Source organism: Cyphellophora europaea (assembly GCF_000365145.1).
Source record: "Cyphellophora europaea CBS 101466 unplaced genomic scaffold supercont1.3, whole genome shotgun sequence".
Taxonomy (NCBI): Eukaryota; Fungi; Ascomycota; class Eurotiomycetes; order Chaetothyriales; family Cyphellophoraceae; genus Cyphellophora; species Cyphellophora europaea.
This window is the reverse complement of record NW_008481809.1, coordinates 719,765-736,387: the sequence shown is the minus strand read 5'-3', so window position 1 is coordinate 736,387 and position 16,623 is coordinate 719,765. Positions and strand designations below refer to the sequence as shown.

General features: G+C 53.6%; 7 protein-coding genes across 7 annotated transcripts in view; 5 read left to right on the top strand and 2 right to left on the bottom strand.

Moving 5' to 3' along the window:
• HMPREF1541_03164 (uncharacterized protein) overlaps positions 1-191 on the top strand; it is a gene marked incomplete at both ends in the record, with an annotated part of 1,323 nt that extends 1,132 nt beyond the window's left edge. Inside the window, one exon of the mRNA XM_008717516.1 lies at positions 69-191. Coding sequence (XP_008715738.1) covers positions 69-191 — 123 coding nt within the window. The remainder of the gene's footprint in view (positions 1-68) is intronic.
• A 128-nt stretch (positions 192-319) lies between these two features.
• Positions 320-2,491, bottom strand: HMPREF1541_03163 (uncharacterized protein; the record flags this gene model as incomplete). The annotated part of the gene is made up of 1 exon (XM_008717515.1): positions 320-2,491. The coding sequence occupies one exon, from the start codon at positions 2,489-2,491 to the stop codon at positions 320-322; it is 2,172 nt and encodes a 723-aa protein (XP_008715737.1).
• A 2,188-nt stretch (positions 2,492-4,679) lies between these two features.
• HMPREF1541_03162 (uncharacterized protein) lies at positions 4,680-8,682 on the top strand (the record flags this gene model as incomplete). The annotated part of the gene is made up of 3 exons (XM_008717514.1): positions 4,680-5,372; positions 5,456-7,357; positions 7,405-8,682. 3 exons carry the CDS (start codon positions 4,680-4,682, stop codon positions 8,680-8,682), a joined length of 3,873 nt encoding a protein of 1,290 aa, XP_008715736.1.
• Positions 8,683-9,047: 365 nt separating this feature from the next.
• Positions 9,048-10,709, top strand: HMPREF1541_03161 (uncharacterized protein; the record flags this gene model as incomplete). The annotated part of the gene is made up of 1 exon (XM_008717513.1): positions 9,048-10,709. The coding sequence occupies one exon, from the start codon at positions 9,048-9,050 to the stop codon at positions 10,707-10,709; it is 1,662 nt and encodes a 553-aa protein (XP_008715735.1).
• A 540-nt stretch (positions 10,710-11,249) lies between these two features.
• On the bottom strand, positions 11,250-11,945 carry HMPREF1541_03160 (uncharacterized protein; the record flags this gene model as incomplete). The annotated part of the gene is made up of 1 exon (XM_008717512.1): positions 11,250-11,945. One exon carries the CDS (start codon positions 11,943-11,945, stop codon positions 11,250-11,252), a length of 696 nt encoding a protein of 231 aa, XP_008715734.1.
• A 292-nt stretch (positions 11,946-12,237) lies between these two features.
• HMPREF1541_03159 (uncharacterized protein) lies at positions 12,238-13,334 on the top strand (the record flags this gene model as incomplete). Its single annotated transcript, XM_008717511.1, has 2 exons — positions 12,238-12,465; positions 12,513-13,334. The coding sequence occupies 2 exons, from the start codon at positions 12,238-12,240 to the stop codon at positions 13,332-13,334; spliced, it is 1,050 nt and encodes a 349-aa protein (XP_008715733.1).
• Positions 13,335-14,434: 1,100 nt separating this feature from the next.
• Positions 14,435-16,421, top strand: HMPREF1541_03158 (uncharacterized protein; the record flags this gene model as incomplete). The annotated part of the gene is made up of 2 exons (XM_008717510.1): positions 14,435-14,584; positions 14,652-16,421. The coding sequence occupies 2 exons, from the start codon at positions 14,435-14,437 to the stop codon at positions 16,419-16,421; spliced, it is 1,920 nt and encodes a 639-aa protein (XP_008715732.1).
• Between the last annotated feature and the right edge of the window lie 202 nt (positions 16,422-16,623).

The following is a 16,623-nucleotide window of genomic DNA, read 5'->3' as shown; positions in this document are numbered from 1 at the left end:
GGAGGGGGGGGGGCATGCTTATGGGAAATTTGCGTGTGTGAGAAATCGTTTACTGACGCGTCGCAAAGGTCATGGTGTGGTTATGCGGCAAGGGTGGTGGGTACATCAACGGCGTGGAGATCGAGGTGGATGGAGGTTCTCGTTGGGCGCGTCACGGTGGGGATGGTGCAATGGGAGGCCCGAAGCTGTGAGTTATATGCCGTCGAGATGGTCACCCGGAGGGGACACGTCGGCCAGGCATTGGCTTCCGGAGCATAAGGATTGGCCAATATGTCATTTCCCAAGACTGGGCCGAAAACATCCAACGCTGGCCGGCTACCTACACAAACTCCAGATCGTCACTGTCATCATCGTGATTCGTAACACCGAGGCTCTCCCTCCCGGCTTCCCTAATACCCTTCTCGGTTAAGAAGCGCGTCTTCTTGACCGGCGACAGCCGCACATTATCGGCTGCTCGCTTGGTTCCTGCATCTGATTTCGAGCGCATGATGTTGTTCTTGATCGCTTGTGCGGACATGCGGTTGCTGGACTCTGCCCCTAGGTCCCGTTTCGTGGCGGTGCCGGTTCGATGTCGCATGTATTCTGCCCCAGCACCGGACGAACCCATGGACCCGAGCTGTTTCGCGATCTGAGATTCCTGCGCGTGGCGCTCTTTCCGCTTCAGCAGCTGCGCCTTCTTGTCGCGCGTGCGCTGGGCATCGCTGATGAATGGGTCGTCATGGTCGAGCGCGCGGCTTGCACTGATGCCGAATGGCTGACTTGTTTGGCCCTGTTCTGATCTGCTCGATTGTGTGACATAGTAGGAGCTGCCGGTGAACTGGTCAAAGCGCTGAGCCTGTTTCTGCGGTAGAAGCCCACTGCCTTTACCTGCAAAATTGTTGGGCCTTTTCGCGCCGGGCAGGCCGCTGCCAATGCCATTTCCACCACTGTTGAGACCCATTCGGTTCTGCTCGGCTTTGCGGAGTTGAAGATTCAGGTGCCATTCGCAGATCTCGGATTTGGCGACATGGACCCATTGACCGCACTCTTTTCCGTCTTTACGAATGGCATTGCAATGTCCCAATTCCCGAGCTGTGCCGATTTCCAGGACAGTGTCATCACCATCGTGCAGTGTCAGGCTGAACGCACCAGTATCTTCTTTGCCCTTTTTGGGTGGCATGATACTAGGGTTGAGGATGGCAACGACCGTGCCCGGAGTAAGTCTGTGGTAGCGAGGGACAGCGGTACCGAAGAGGTACAGGTCCACGGTCCATTCCAAATCGGTCAACGTCATCGCAATGAACTTCTTCTGATTCTGCGATCCGTCATCCCATTTGCGTTCCCAGTCCTTTGCGCCCACAGATTGCTCTTCCGCCTTCTGCTTTTGGTCCAACGCGCCTGATTTTGAGGCAACGATACCGAAAACAACGTAATCACCGACGTCGTCCGGCATTTCATATTCCGGGGATTTTACATCTCGCAAGAGGTCTGGAATAGTGTAGATCTTGAAGCGATCCTCTGGTAGGATCCGTTTCAGAAAGCTGTGTGGTAAGATACGGGTTGACAAGGAAATGCCAGAGAATTCTTCCCACAAAGTTGAGTCGGGTTGTGAGGAACTCTCCTGCTCGCCCGTTGAACCTGGTCTTCCGGCGCTCAGGTCAGGAGTTGTCCGACTCCTGCGCAGCTTCGAACCAGATTGAATGCTTTCCTTTGCTCTCAGTACTTCTGCTCGAGTGTAACTTTGACCTTTGAGTGGCACAACTGGTGATGGTGCAAGCTTGCGATTTTCCTCCGCAATCGCACGATAGCCTTCCATCTCGGCTTTGTCGAGACTGAAAGTTGAACTCCGCGCACCGTTGACGGCGTTCCGCTTCGCATCTTTGGCGCGATCGCGGTCGCGAATTGCTGACATGCGCTCACTGAATGATTTGGCAGCGGGTGCTTCGGCATTTGATCGACTCGACAGTTGGGAAATTCGCGAAGTAGATCTCTCCATCCTTGATGCGGCTCTTGAGATTGCAGTCGTCCGCTCGTTCAGCGATTTGACTCTCTTTAGCGAAACATCCGCTCCAGTCTTTCCTTTATCAATGCCCAGCAGCACTCGGCTCGGTGAGCGTGGTTCTGTTGGACGGACTACTCGTCTGGTGGGCGATAAGGCAACCTGCACAGCCTCTGACGGTTGGGTACTGCCAGCCGACGACGAAGGCACAGGTCCGTCGGTCTTCGCCTTGTTCTGCTGTAGTTTTTTCAATTTCAATTTCGCCTCGATTGCCGCCAGTTGCAATTTGAGTGTCTCCTCGTCTTCCTCATCCGCGTTGTCCCCATTGTTCGTGCCTCCGAGCAAGTCCTCGTCAGCCCTTGCTGCGCGCAGCCGATCGAGCAGGCCAGGGGTCGTCCTGGAGCGCTTGATAGGGGATCGTTGCATTTCTTCGTGGTATCGTTTGCGGCCAGTCGGTGAACTCAGAAGGGCGGCCTTGGGGGAAACGGGTGGCCATGCGACTTCCTCAGACATATTTGATTGTTGAGGTGCAGAGCGTGGTGAGGAAGTGGTGGCATGGGTCGCCTTGGTGTTTGTTTCGGTTGGGATGACCCCTGCTCCATCAGCAGCCTGCTTTTCCAATCCGAATGGAGTCTTTATCCGCAAAACGCCTTTGTGGTCCTGAATGTGTCACAGCAAAGCGCAGCGGCCAGACAAATGTATCCTAGCAATGTCCGCATGGCGGAAAGTCAACCCAGATGTGCGATGGGGACGTTACAGGTTGAACTTGTACCATCTCCGATTGGCTAGAAGATGCGTTGAACGCGACGAGGCTATCGTTCAGCCTTACCTGGCCGCTATCTTACGACCCATTTAGGTCCGTAGCCACGAGTACGTACATGTTTATGGAATCGGATCCACTACATTAGAGACGCTGCAAGAAGCCAGGCTGCTTAGCCTGTGCCGGAGCGCCAAGCACACGGCAGGTCTGAGTGAGGGGTGATCTTTGGACTCGTGCTGCCTGGCAATCTTCATTCGTCGAGGATATAGTCTACTAGCCTGGGTACATCTTCCGTTGCCTCCTCCGTCGCCTAGAGTAAACACTGTGATTCTGGTTATGCAGAGAGACTGGCGGCTAGAGTCTCCGGTTGCGGGGTTGCCCTTTCCCATGCAACCGGGGATGTACTGCGTTATGCCAGCCGAGTGTATACTTCATTGTGCGACCTCGAGTGGACTTGATTGAAAGCCAGAGCATAGCCGTTAACATCTTACCCGGAATATCTTCTGCTGAAATCGACGATCAGGTTGCGCCAGCGCTGGAAGCATCTGTGGCTGTCCTTATTACAGCAGTCAACAAGGCTCCACCTCTCGCTGCCGGTATACATGGTTGGAGGCGATTGTACAGTCAAAGGTACGGCGATCTGATAGGCTGAACACGAATGGTAAGTGCCTAGTTGTGGGCTCGTGCTGCGCTCATACAAAGTGGCAAAGACCCCAGTATATGCCGACTGTTGCTACGATTGAGGCCCCGCGTGCGACAGAAACCACAGAAGATCATATGCTCTTAGATCAGCCCGATAGATCTGCGTGGCACCTGATCGCCAGAGGTCTTGTTACAGAAAGCGTTCAGCCACTTGGATTTGCTGAAACGATTCAGTCGTGATTGGACATATCGAACAGGTGAGATGCGTTGCAGGCAAGGCAGCCTGGGCAAGTCATTGCCATAGGGGCTGGACAAGCTTGTACACCTTATCTCGCGGTTTCGCTTTAGGCAGCAGCGGAGCTTGTATCCAAATACCTGGGAAATGGACGAGGCTTTGGCTTGCCACAACGCCACCCACTGTGGCTGAGAAATGGTCGCACGCTGCACTGGTACCGGAGCAACTACGGGCGCGATCGCAGAATCGCCACAACAACCTACCTGGGTCAATGTTCTTCATGCTATCGGGAAGGTGTGGAGGGTCGAAATCGAGATCAAGCCGCACTCTATGTCTCAAGCCTCAGCTGCCAGGAAATAGATGGCGGTACCCGGTGCACAACATTTTGCTGACACCTTTTCATCCTATGCCTAAAGCACCTAGCTTACATGTAATGTAAATGAAGAACAAGAAGTTTGAAAGGAGATGAGATGGCAACCTTCAAATCCATTTGTAGGACAACCTGACCTTACCCGATTTTGGTTGCCGGCTCTGGTTGAGCTTAGAAAGATCGGTATTCTTGGGGCCACGCCGTTGCTTGGCACTATACGAGCTTTTCGGGCAGATTATCGAGGGGTTCGCACACAGACGCATCCTCGCTTGGAACGGCATCGGTCAATTCACAACAGCAATACTCGCCCCCACTAGCCATGCAGCCAGCTCACTGTGCTGGTCGCAACATGAATGTCGGAGTCACCAATCGGATGAGGCACGATGGTCAATCCCAGCTAGTAGACCCTCTACCGCTACCATTGCTTCATTTTCGTACTCTAGTCCTCTTCGAGCTAAAATGACCGTTATCCTCGAAGCGAGCTTCTGGGCTTTGCAACCCTCTAGCCGAGCTACAAAGTCGCACGTGGGAAAATTCGAGCGCTCGTCCACTTATCGATGACTTCTCTCAGTTTTCGTATCTGTTCGACGCTCATGACAATAGAGATGAGCCCTGTCAGTGCTCGCCGGGCTGATCTTACGACCGGCGCACCACGTCATTAATTCTGAGCCGACGCCTGTTCGACTAAGCGGCCATGGATGAGAAAAGTGCGGAACGGGAGATCCTTCAATCCGGCACCAACGGACTCAACGGCAGGATGTCCTCGGAAGTCACCAGAGCTGTCAAAGGCAACGATTTCGAGGCCGATGATGAGCGGCCACTCGTGGATATCAAGATCCGCGACCTGCTCGTCAAGGTTCAACCGCCACGGCAACCCTTTTGGAGGGCGAAGGTCTCCAAGGATGTTGAAGCACAGAAGGCGCCTAAAGTGATTCTGGACAATGTCTCGCTGGACCTACCCGGTGCATCTTTGACTGCCATCATGGGCTCGTCCGGGTCAGGCAAGACCTCGCTCCTGAACGCGGCTTCGAAGCGTGTGAAAGGCAAGGTCCTGAAGCAGACTGGAAATATTGCTTGCCAAAAGAATGCCGCCGCACTCGCCACCTCTAATACCTCTCTGGACGCCGGCGTTTCCTATGTCATGCAGCAGGATGCTTTACAGGCATCCCTAACCGTTCGAGAAACTTTGCAGTACGCAGCCGACCTCCGTCTAGCACCAAAAATGTCCCGAGCAGAGCGCCGCGCCAAAGTGGAAGACGTTATCGTCGATCTAGGTCTGGCTGACTGCGCCGACACAAAAATCGGAAACAATGCACAGAGAGGCTGTAGTGGCGGAGAAAAACGCCGAACGAGCATTGGGATTCAGTTGTTGGCTGACCAACCAGTGGTAAGTGTCTTGGTTCCCCATGGCAGTGACTCTGCTCGCCGTTCATTCCAATCCATTCGCAAGTCAAAGGCTTATCATTTCAGCTCTTTGCAGACGAGCCTACAACCGGACTTGATTCGACCTCAGCCATGGGCGTTGTGCGATGTCTCAAGAGACTGGCGGACAAGGGCCAGACCGTGGTGATGACCGTTCATCAGCCTCGCTCGGAGATATGGGGCATCATCGACAATATCGTTCTCCTAGCGCGAGGAGCGGTTGTGTACTCTGGCCCTCGCACATCCTGCGTCCAGTACTTCGAAAGGCAAGGTCACCAGCTCCCATCTTTCGTTAACCCGTTCGACTTCATCATCGACGTTGCTTCAATCGATGTGCGCTCCGAAGAGGCAGAGCGGGGCTCGACAGCTAGGGTTGCCGCACTCCATGATGCTTGGAGAGATACGTCAGCAAAAACGCTGCAGCCGCTCTCGGAGCACACTGGCTCCCTGACGCCGTTTGACGCTAATGCTGAGAGTACCGGAAAAGCAATCATCTACTGGAGCCAACGCATGTACGTACACACTCATCGTAACTGGGTGACGACGGTCCGAGATCGACTTGGCTTGCTCGCTGCTATCGTCGAAGCTGTAGGAATGGGAGTGGCATCCGGATGGATCTACTACGGTCTGGGTTCGGACCTTACTGGCATACGCTCCCGACAAGGTGCCTTCTTCGCCTGTGTCAGCTTGCAGCCGTATCTCATCATGTTGTTCGAAACCTATCGCCTGACCATCGATATCACAGTCTTCGATCGCGAACTAGCTGAAGGTGTCACCTCGGCATTCACTTTCATTACAAGCAGACGGCTGGCGCGACTTTTACTCGAAGATGTTCCGGTTCCCTTCATCTTCAGCACGATCTTCTATTTTATGGCAGGATTCCGGACCGATGCAGCCCAATATTTTACCTTCTTTGGACTAACGCTGTTATTACACCTGCTGTCTGTCATGGTCGCGATGTTCTGTGTCGCAGCGAATCGACATTTCATGATTGCTTCGATCATCGCCAACGCTATGTTCACAATCCAGTCCTTTGGCTCTGGCTTCGTCGTTAATACTAGAAACCTTGCAGTCTGGCTGAGGTGGCTCAAATGGATCACATATTCTTATTATGGCTATGCTGCGTTCTCTGCCAATGAATTTGCCGGCCATTTCTACGACTGCCCTTTTCCCGGTGGAGAGGAGGATCCTCAATGTGCTGAGTATACTGGCGACTACATCCTAAAAGCGTTGAATCTGCCAAATGACTGGCTTGCGGTACCGACAGCGGCGCTAATCGGCTTTCTTGCCCTCATGTTCGTCGTGGACGGGCTTATTCTTCATTTCATGACACACGACATCAAGCCAGTCCGAGTCAATGTGGAAGACTCGAGTCTGGGTGAGGTCGGTGCCATTGAGTACACGCCAAATGCGGTCCGGCCAATCACTGTTGATTTGGATGCTTTCGAACTGTCAGTCACATCAAAGCATCTCTTTCAGAAAGAAGTCACCAAGACAATTTTACACCCGACGACTACAACCTTTCAAGCCGGGGTACTCAATGTCATCATGGGGCCTTCGGGCAGCGGCAAATCTTCACTCTTGAACGCCATCGCGAACCGTTTGCGAACTTCGACTACAACGAATTATGCGAGGAATGGACGTGTACTCCTGAACCGCGCACTTCCATCCAGTGAGGTTTTAAAATCTGTCATTTGCTATGTTCCGCAAGACGATGTGGGACTCCTCCCGGCTCTTACGGTGCGTGAAACGCTACGCTACGCCGCTAGGCTGCGCCTCCCAGCGTGGATGCCTCACGGTGAGAAGATCCGAAGGGCAGAGGATGTGCTCCTGAAGCTCGGGTTGAAGGACTGTGCTGACACACTGGTCGGTAATGAGATGATGAAGGGTATCTCCGGTGGTGAAAAGCGACGGGTAACGATTGCTCTGCAGATTCTCACTGAACCGCGGGTGAGTACCAAATCCCACTTTAACCCTCATTAGCTCACGCTTCGCAGATTCTGCTCCTCGACGAGCCTACTTCTGGCCTAGACGCTTTCACGGCAGCGTCCATTATCGCAGTATTGAAAGGATTGGCCAGCGAAGGACGCACAGTCATCTTCACCATCCACCAGCCACGATCAGACCTTTACAAACAGTTCGGTACCATGCTGCTGCTGGCCAAAGGGGGCCATGTCGTTTACTCTGGACAAGCATCTGACATGGTCTCCTACTTCCATGATCTCGGTTACAAGTGCCCAGAGAACGCGAATCCAGCTGACTTCACTTTGGACCTGGTTTCTACGAATTGGGATGAGAGAAGCTCCGTCTCGAACGAGAAGCTGAAGACGCTCGTCGACAAGTGGACAACATTGCAAGAGCAGCATGTGGCACCCGATCGGGAAATCGAAAATCCAGCCGCCCTGGGATCTCTGGCGCGGAAGAAGACGCCCTTCCGCATTGCTTTTCCGATCCTCGTAGTTCGAGCCTTTACGAACGTCAGACGGCAGCCGAACATCCTCTGGGGCCGCATCAGCCAATTCACCGCCTTTGGTGTCATCATGGCCTGTTTCTATTCGCCTATTCCCAACGATTACTACTCTGTCCAGACACGAGCTGGCTTTGCCAATCAATTTGGTTCTATTTTTTTCATGGGAATGCTGAATTCGATCGCCACCTATCCACCAGAACGAGACATCTTCTACCACGAAGACGATGACGGTATCTACCCGCTCGAAGCATTTTTCTTCCAATTCACCGCCTTTGAGACGCCAATGGAGATCACTGGGTGCTTGCTCTTCTCAATCCTGGCTGTCTTTCCCACGGGGCTGCATCGAACGGCTGAACTGGTTTTCTTGTCAGCTTATTGTGGCTTTGCTGTAGCAAGCTGTGGAGAAAGCATTGGCATCATGTTCTTCTCCTTGTTCTCACATCTAGGACTGGCCATCAATCTGAGCACGCTTGTTATGGCCCTGAGTGTGCCATTGGGAGGTGTTCTGGCAGTCAATGTAACTGGTTTCTTACAGTGGATCAATCACGTTAATCCAGTCAAATGGCAAGTCAACGCCATGGCTAGTGAGCAGCTGCGGGGAGTTACATTCACCTGTGAGGAGTCACAACGTCTATCCAATGGCGCCTGCCCGATTGAGACCGGGGAGCAAGTGCTGGCGTTATATAAGTTGGACCAATTCTCTACTGGCGAGGCTGCTGGCTATCTGGCAATCATTGTGGTGGCAATTAGGGTTCTTGCATATGCCGTGTTGAAACTGAGGAGGACAAACTTTCGACGAAAGTAGATTTCTATACTAATAGCACCCATCCATATGGAGAACCTCATAACACCTAGAATACCTGAGACACTCGCAGCGGAAGGCTTCCAACGATTGCGGTATCCGCCGTATCGCCAAGCCCTTGATTCCTCGGGCGGAGCCTCGCGCTCCACATGACAGCCTTGTAAGATGTCAAGCCGCAGTCGCGAGCGTCATTCTTGTCCTGACAGTTCCTCCAACGCAGCGCCAAAACGGAGCACCTCGTACGTGTCGCCGTGTACGAGCTGTGGATCCGACTGTCGACGAGCTCAATGACTTCCTGCTAGTCCAGCAGGAGCGCCACGGTTGCGCATCGTTCCACTTCACAAACGAGCCCTTTGTAGCCGCTCGCGATGAAGACCAACTATTCGATCACCAGTCTCAAGCGCTGGTCCTGCAAGTCGAAAGAGATCCCTGGCATACCTCAGGTCAAGAGCATTCACGTCTACGACTTCGACAATACTCTCTTCAGTAGTCCCCTCCCTAGCCAGCAGATATGGGCAGGTCAAACGATCGGCTTCCTCCAAACCTATGAAGCAATGGCGTATGGAGGCTGGTGGCATGACTCCAGTATCTTGATGGCTACCGGTCAAGGCATCGAAAAAGAAGAACCTAGGGCTTGGGAAGGCTCATGGAATGAGACTGTTGTTGACCTGGTCCGCTGCAGCGTGGAAACAAAGGACGCCTTGACAGTCCTGCTCACAGGCCGGGGCGAGACCAATTATGCAGACCTCATCAATCGCATCCTCACCTCAAAAGAGCTCGACTTCGATCTTGTTGCACTCAAACCCGAGGTTGGCCCATCTGGTGTATATTTCGAGTCCACCATGGCGTTCAAGCAAGCCTTCTTGCAGGATCTTGTTCTCACTTACAAACATGCCGAAGAAATTCGCATCTATGAAGACCGTCCGAGGCATGTCAAAGGCTTCCGCGATTATTTCGAGAAACTCAACAAGTCATTCTTGTCACATCCAGCCGATCAGCCAGCCCCACCGCGAAAGCCTATCACTGCTGAAGTGATTCATGTCTGCGAGCTCAAGTCATCACTGGAGCCCCAAGCGGAGATTGAAGCAGTGCAGAAGGCAATCGCACGACACAATCAATCTGTTCTCAACGGAGGCCCCAATCCGCACAAGGCCGTGAACAAGCCCCTCAAGATCGTCGAGAATTACCTTTACCTAGGTCATCTGATCAATCAGAATGACTCTGCTCGTCTGATCTCACTATGCAACGTACCATCACACCTCATCGACTCTGGAGAGGTTCGGTTCATGGCATCAAACATTCTTATTGCTCCGTCCTACGCTCGGAAAGATGTTGTTCAGAAAGCAGGTGGTCGTGGCAAGAAAGTCATGTGGCAAGTCAATGGCGTCGCCAAGTACGAGGACCGTATCTGGGCGGCCCGTGTTACACCGATATCTGAGGCGCAGGTCTACACCAAAGACCCCACCCCAACCGTCGTCTTGGCCATAAGAAAAGGCTCACGACCAATCGATGCCAGCAAAATCACCAATTGGCAACCTGTCAGCGCCGAGAAAGCCTTCATGTTCCAGACCGAGATCGGCGACAAAGTCATGCTCGAGATCCAGCAAGATGAAGGTCATCCCCAAGCCCAAGCCCGTGGTCGAGGTCGCGACAATCAGAACAAGCGCAAGTTCAATGATGACACTGATGTCAAAGAGAACTGGCCGAAGCCAGGGGAGCCGAACAATCGTCCAGGTGATCGTCACGGCCAAGGTCGATATTTCAACCGCTCAAAGGCCAATTTCAACAACGCCAACAACCCCAACGCTGCTGGCAATCCCGGCAAGCAATTGCAAGGCAACAACTTCGCCAAGGGCAACAACCAACAAGGGCGCAACCATGGCGGCAACGCTCGAGGTGGCGGTAAGAACCGCGGTAGTGGGAACCGTGGTCCTGCTTATAAAAGTCTTGACGACTACGGCCCCAATAACTTTGATGGGCCAAGCGATCCGAAAGGCCAGGCGCCTGGTGCTATGGTCATGGACTATTGAACTGCAAGGGAGCCATGTGCTGTCGGTGACATGGCATAGGTGTTACAACAGAGCATGTCAACGAGCTTTGTGTGGCTGTAGCAATAGCCCGCCGGGGGGGGGGGGGGGGAGAACATGTCGTCAACAGAATTGTGGCGCCTCCTTGGGCTGTGCCTTTAATGAATTGTATGAATAATTCAGTCGAGCGGAACTGGTTGCATGGTACCTCCGGAAGGTAAGAGATTAGCTTCTGTAACTATTGAGCCGGTTCCAGATATCGGTCTCGAATCTGTTTAGAAACGAATCTGTTGTGTTTTTGTACAAAGGTCTATCTATGCTGGGTATCTGTTTCTTGTTTTGGTACATGACATTCGAGTGTCCGTATGTCAAGTGAGTCGGGATTTACGCCAATCGCTGATGCCCCCAAAAGCCAGCCGCGAATGCAAAATTACCAGGCGAGGTCCTCCTGCGGACCTAGGTCGTGCCACCGACGTTGTACAATGTCCGATGCGGGAGATTCTTCGTCCTGCTGGCTGCTTCGCAGAGTCCGATTTCGCTCGCTCAACCACAGCTTCCGTCCCGCCACCCGTCCCTCCACCGCTCCTTCCACAGCGCACAGTCAAACTCCGTCTTGCCCAACTTCACATTGACGGCATTGTGCGCTCGGCAGGCCCACTCCCCAAAGGCGTCCTGGCCCTCGGTCCGCACCTCGTTGCCCGGCTGCTTCAACCAGTCGCGGAAGTCGTCGGCGCAGTAGCCGCAGGGGTAGAGCTGCGAGAAGGTCTGGATGAAGGACCGTGCCGTCGCTTGCATGCTCGGGCTGGCGGTGGAGGGGTACGAGGCCGCCATGCCGTGCAAGAGCGTCCAGGTGGCGCGGCCGAGTTGCTCGACGTTGGGAGGGCAGTCGTCTTGGCCTTGCGATTGGAGAGGGGATGGAGCTGGGTCGCTGGCGGTGGTGGCCGCAGCCCCTAGGCCGGCAAGACCCGCAGTGGCTCGTGAGGTTGAAGAGGAGTTGGAGGTGTTGGGAGAGGTGCGCTTCATCATGCTCATCCAGGCGGAGCCGGAGGTGCATTGTCGGCAGGGCTTCCCGGTGGCATCGAGCACGATTCCGGATGCGAGCTTTTTGTAGCCATTGGGTAGCTCTCTTACCACCGGATCTGAGGTTGTGTCGTAGGGTTGGGTGGAGGACCCGGCGGAGGGCTGGGAGGACGGCGATGTGGCGGCGGAGGAGAAGATGCGGTCTAGTGAGGATGGCATCTCGGAAGGAGAGGGACCAAGGGGAAGGAAGAGGTGGTGGTCGGGGGAGAGGAGGAAAAAGACACGATGAAGGAGGTGCAGTGGGTAGAAAGATGAGTGTCAATAGGGCAGTGAATGCATATGTTTGACGACGTTAGCTCCGCTTAGCTCCGCTGCAGACTACAATGCGGGGAAGCGCGATCACGCTACGCGTCTGGAGCCCTTTCAATGGTTTGGGACATCGACTATTACTAGCTGCGCAGTTGTCCAGAGACTCTGGCGGCTGTTTGATACAGTGCTGATTGAGCCAAACATGTCCGACTCTGAGCTATCGGACGCGCCTGACATAGGCATCCCTCCCGACTTCGAGCTGGAGAATAGCTTGCGGCGCGAGGTGAACCGCGCAAATCAGAAAGGCGAAGTTGTGACTGTGCGCTTGATACGCACAAACTCCGAGCAGAGACTCGGCCTGCCTGATAGCTTTTACAAAACGCATGACATATGGAAGGATCGGAGCAAGGACGTGATCCACGATCAAATGGTATATTTGTATCCAATGTTGCAGCTTACCGCGCTGAACCCACATAGATCAGCGAGAAGGCTGTGCCCAGTTCGCCTGTGCTTCATTCGAAGACTAAAGCTGCCTCACACGAGCAGAGCGACAGCCCGCGCCCAGCCAAGAGGAAGTCAGCTGAGACGCAAAGTCCACCGCCGAAGAAGCAGAAGACCAAGACAGAGAAGTCAGCAAACCTCTCGAGCATACCCAGCGATATCAATTCCGACGCCGAATCCGAGCCTGAAGCAAGACCGAAACAGGGAAAGAGGGCATCCAAACCCGCGAAAGCAGCCTCGTCACAGAGTAAGCAGAAAAAATCCACCAAAGCCGCGGATTCGAGCGAGGAGCCTGCAAGGGAAGACGATAATTCCGAGAGCGAGATGTCCATCGTGCTTGATGAAGACCCGAAACCGAGCAAGAGGGGAAAGAGCAGAGACGCCCCAAGCAAGGACAAAAAGTCCAAGGCATCCAAACCCAAAGCCACGGCGGAGGTCGATTCGGACCAGGCTGAGATCAAACGCCTCCAGATGTGGCTAGGACGGTGTGGCATCCGCAAAGTATGGGGCGCATACCTCAAACCCTATGAGACGCCTAAGGCCAAGATCAAGCATCTGAAGGACATGCTTGCTGATGTCGGCATGACTGGGCGGTACAGTCAAGAGAAGGCCAGGGACATTAAGGAGGCAAGAGAGCTCGCGGCGGATATTGAAGCGGTGAAAGAGGGTGACGAAAGGTGGGGCACTGGTGGGAAACCATCGGACTCAGAAGACGACGGCCAATCTCGAGGTAGGCTCGTGCGTGGTTCACGAGCGCAGTATGATTTCCTGAGTAGCGATGGCGAAGAGACCAGCTGATCTGGTCGTGGTCCGTCAGACGGTAGAACAATGTACGTGATCCAGTATGCCAGGTACACGGAAGAACCAGTCTTCGGTACCAGTGTTTGGGCCAGGTGTCGGAGCTAGTGCAAGACCTGCAGCACCACAGCGACGCCTTCGTTTGAGGTAGGCGTTCCAAAAAGTGGTTGGGGAGCTGCGCGGCTCATTTCAGGGCCTTGTTGTTGCTCATACGCTGGGCAACCAAGCTGAAGACCGCGACCGAAGAAATGAAGAGCACCAAATCTAAGCGATTCCTAGTTAGTGAATGAGGCCTCTATACGAGCTGAAACGGTTATTGATCGGTGTGGGTACAATGCTTGATGTCGGGCAATGTGCACTGGGAGGACCAGAAAGCTGGCACACTAACTGTAGAACTGTCTGCCTATCAGCAGCGCTTCAGGGAGCAGAAATCATGGCAAACTTACTGCATTACGACTGTACTCATTCTCTTCGGCTTCAGTCCGCGCTTCGACGAACAAACGCCTGAGGTTCGGCAAAGCCATGCCACCAAATGTCGGCGAAACTGAAAGGTCTTAGATAATCTGGGGCGGTGAAAGTCTGCTCAAAACGATCGAAAGAAAGGGGGGAAGCAATCAGAGGCGATGTTGTCCGAATGGTGGCAGCCTAATGTCAGGGATCTCAAGGGGGGCTGCTTAACTAATTTGTTATCAAAGAGTGGATGCCTAATGCCTGTTGCACGCCCGTGTCGGCCGAAGTGGAGGGCTCTTCGGGGGGCGGAGAAACTCTCCGGGTTCCGGCCAAGAATGCATGCTGGTGCCGAGGTGCTCCCTGACATCAACTTCGACGTCTGCCGCCCCATCACCGGCACTACGCAATATGTCTAAGCCTCATCGCTGACTATACGTATGTCTTAGCCTCAGTTAAAGTGGTACTCACCCTACGACGGCTAGGGTATCGTCTCTTGGCGCAAACCAGCAGGTATGCTTTGGATGCAGTCAACCTGAACGATCCCAACTTTGCAAAACACTGACTACCAGTCGCGGCTACTCCCTGCGCTGGCCGATAAAATTCCTCTACCTACCCTCTACAGTCCATGTAACTACCCTCTGACGGTTGACATGCCTGCTTCTTCACGCAGCTCAAAGGCCTGCACCGAGTGCCGGCAAGTCAAGCTCAAGTGCGACTCGAAGCTCAGCTTTCCAGAACCATGTTCTCGGTGCAAGACGCGGAACCTGGTCTGCACCTTTGATCCGACCTTCAAACGCACAGTGAGTCCACGTCTATGGATGCCATGCCATGTCGTCCGTTTCCCAGCATGGTGCTGACTCGAATCAGCCTACCAAGGGCCAGCTCGAGAGAGTGACCAAGCAACTGAATCAGCTGCAGAGTGCTCTGGGCCTTCCGCAACATCGATATCTACCAGACTATCTCCATGTTCCCTCGACCGGGAGCCGCACGTCCAGCGTCGGTAGTCAATCTTCAGTCCCCTCGCCTGAGACAAGCGCGGTGCCGCGCACAGTGCCCCTACAGCCTGAGACGTACTTCGGGCTTTCTGATTCAACCGTGGATGTGCCTGAAATCTTCCGCCTCGGGTCTTTTCAAATCTCTTCTGAACGCGTGAAGCAACTTTTCGTGCACTTTGCTCGACAACAGTATAGACACCTTCCCGTCATCGACACCCGTCGCAACTATGCAGAGCTGCACCACACAACGCCATTTCTCTTCTGGTCTATCGTGGTCGTAGCCATTCGAAGCTCTAACCTCATGAACGAGCTAATCGATACCATTGAAAAGCCCTACAACGAGTTCGTCGGCAGAGTCGTGGTCAAATCTCCATTATCCTTAGCCTCGATTCAGGGCTTGCTGTTGTTATGCCTCTGGCCCTTTGGTGTACGCCACCAGCGCCAAGATCCCAGTTGGAATCTGTGCAATATCGCTTTATCAGCCACGATCCACCAGGATCTTCCGGGCAAGATTCTGAGGAAGAAAGGCTGGCCGAACGAGGAAGAGCAAATTGGTTGCAGAACATGGCTAGCCTGCTTCTACGTCAGCTCTTGCCTAAGCGCAAGCCTTGCAGTTTCTCCTCCCCTACGAACCTCGGAGGACCTGACCAACGTTAGTAAAGCGCTGGCCATTGGGGGCTCAACTGGAGAATTCGCTAGTCAGCTCGAGATCCAGCGCCAGGTCGCAAATTATACCTCGGTCCTTCGCGACCAAAGTCTGATAGAGAGCTCTTCAGCTATTCAGATGTACGACAAGGAATTAAGCGCCATTCCTGCCCACTTCAAGGAGCATTGGACCAAGGAGAGTGAGTTCTGTCTATTGGTAGCCAAGCTCAATCTCTACACCTTGGTCATACTATCAGCAAGAAGTGGCCAGAGTTCCACTCCAACGTCTTCCATTCCAGGACCACAAAATTCGGTTGGCATCTGTTTGCTGAAGGGCTTTCACGTTGCCGTCAAGATGATTTCTCTGTATTCACAACTCATGGATCAGATTTCTCAGAAACCTTATGATGACACGGACGTCATTCCTACTTACTACACTTTACCCAAAAGCTATCACCATTCCTTTGCACAAGCTACCTTTTTCCTCTTGAGATTCACCACGGCTGGATCTCAATTTCCGGAAAGCGATCGAGATATTGCTCGGAACCATATCAGATTGGCACACGAGATCTATCTACGCAACTCTCAGAAGCCAGATGATGAGCCTGAGAGAGATGCCCATGTGATCGAGACGCTAAGCCGCAATGGAGAGGGCGAAAATGATTTCCCAGACAGCCAGGATCTGTCCATTGTGCGACTTACCGCCAAGAGAGCTGCGGCAATCCGAGGCAAGTCCTCTTCATACGATGCCCCTGTACCCGAAGTGCCTGCGCCAGCCTCGACCGAGAGCATTCCCGAGGCAGTTGGCGTGGGCACATCAAGCGTGCCCAATGCCCAGGGAGATTCAGCAGCATTCGATTTTCAGTATACTGACAATTGGCTGCCCTACTTCGACGTGCCCAACGAAGTATGGGACATAAATAATTATCCTGGCACGATGCCTCCGGTGGCCGATTGGTCGGGGCAAACGACGATGATGAACTATTCGACATATTGACTAGCCAAGCAAATCCATAGTCTTGCATTTCACCATTGTTCCCTGGCTATCAGTGCACACTGTACGTTTGCCATGCTGACTGTGCATTATGCGCCCCATTCCAAATTGCATCGATCGTCGGACATATGCTCCGGCAAACCCCGTCCCATGCGGCACACCGCACTGGCTAGCCTCCTCTCGTACGGGCGGTTTCACAAGTGCG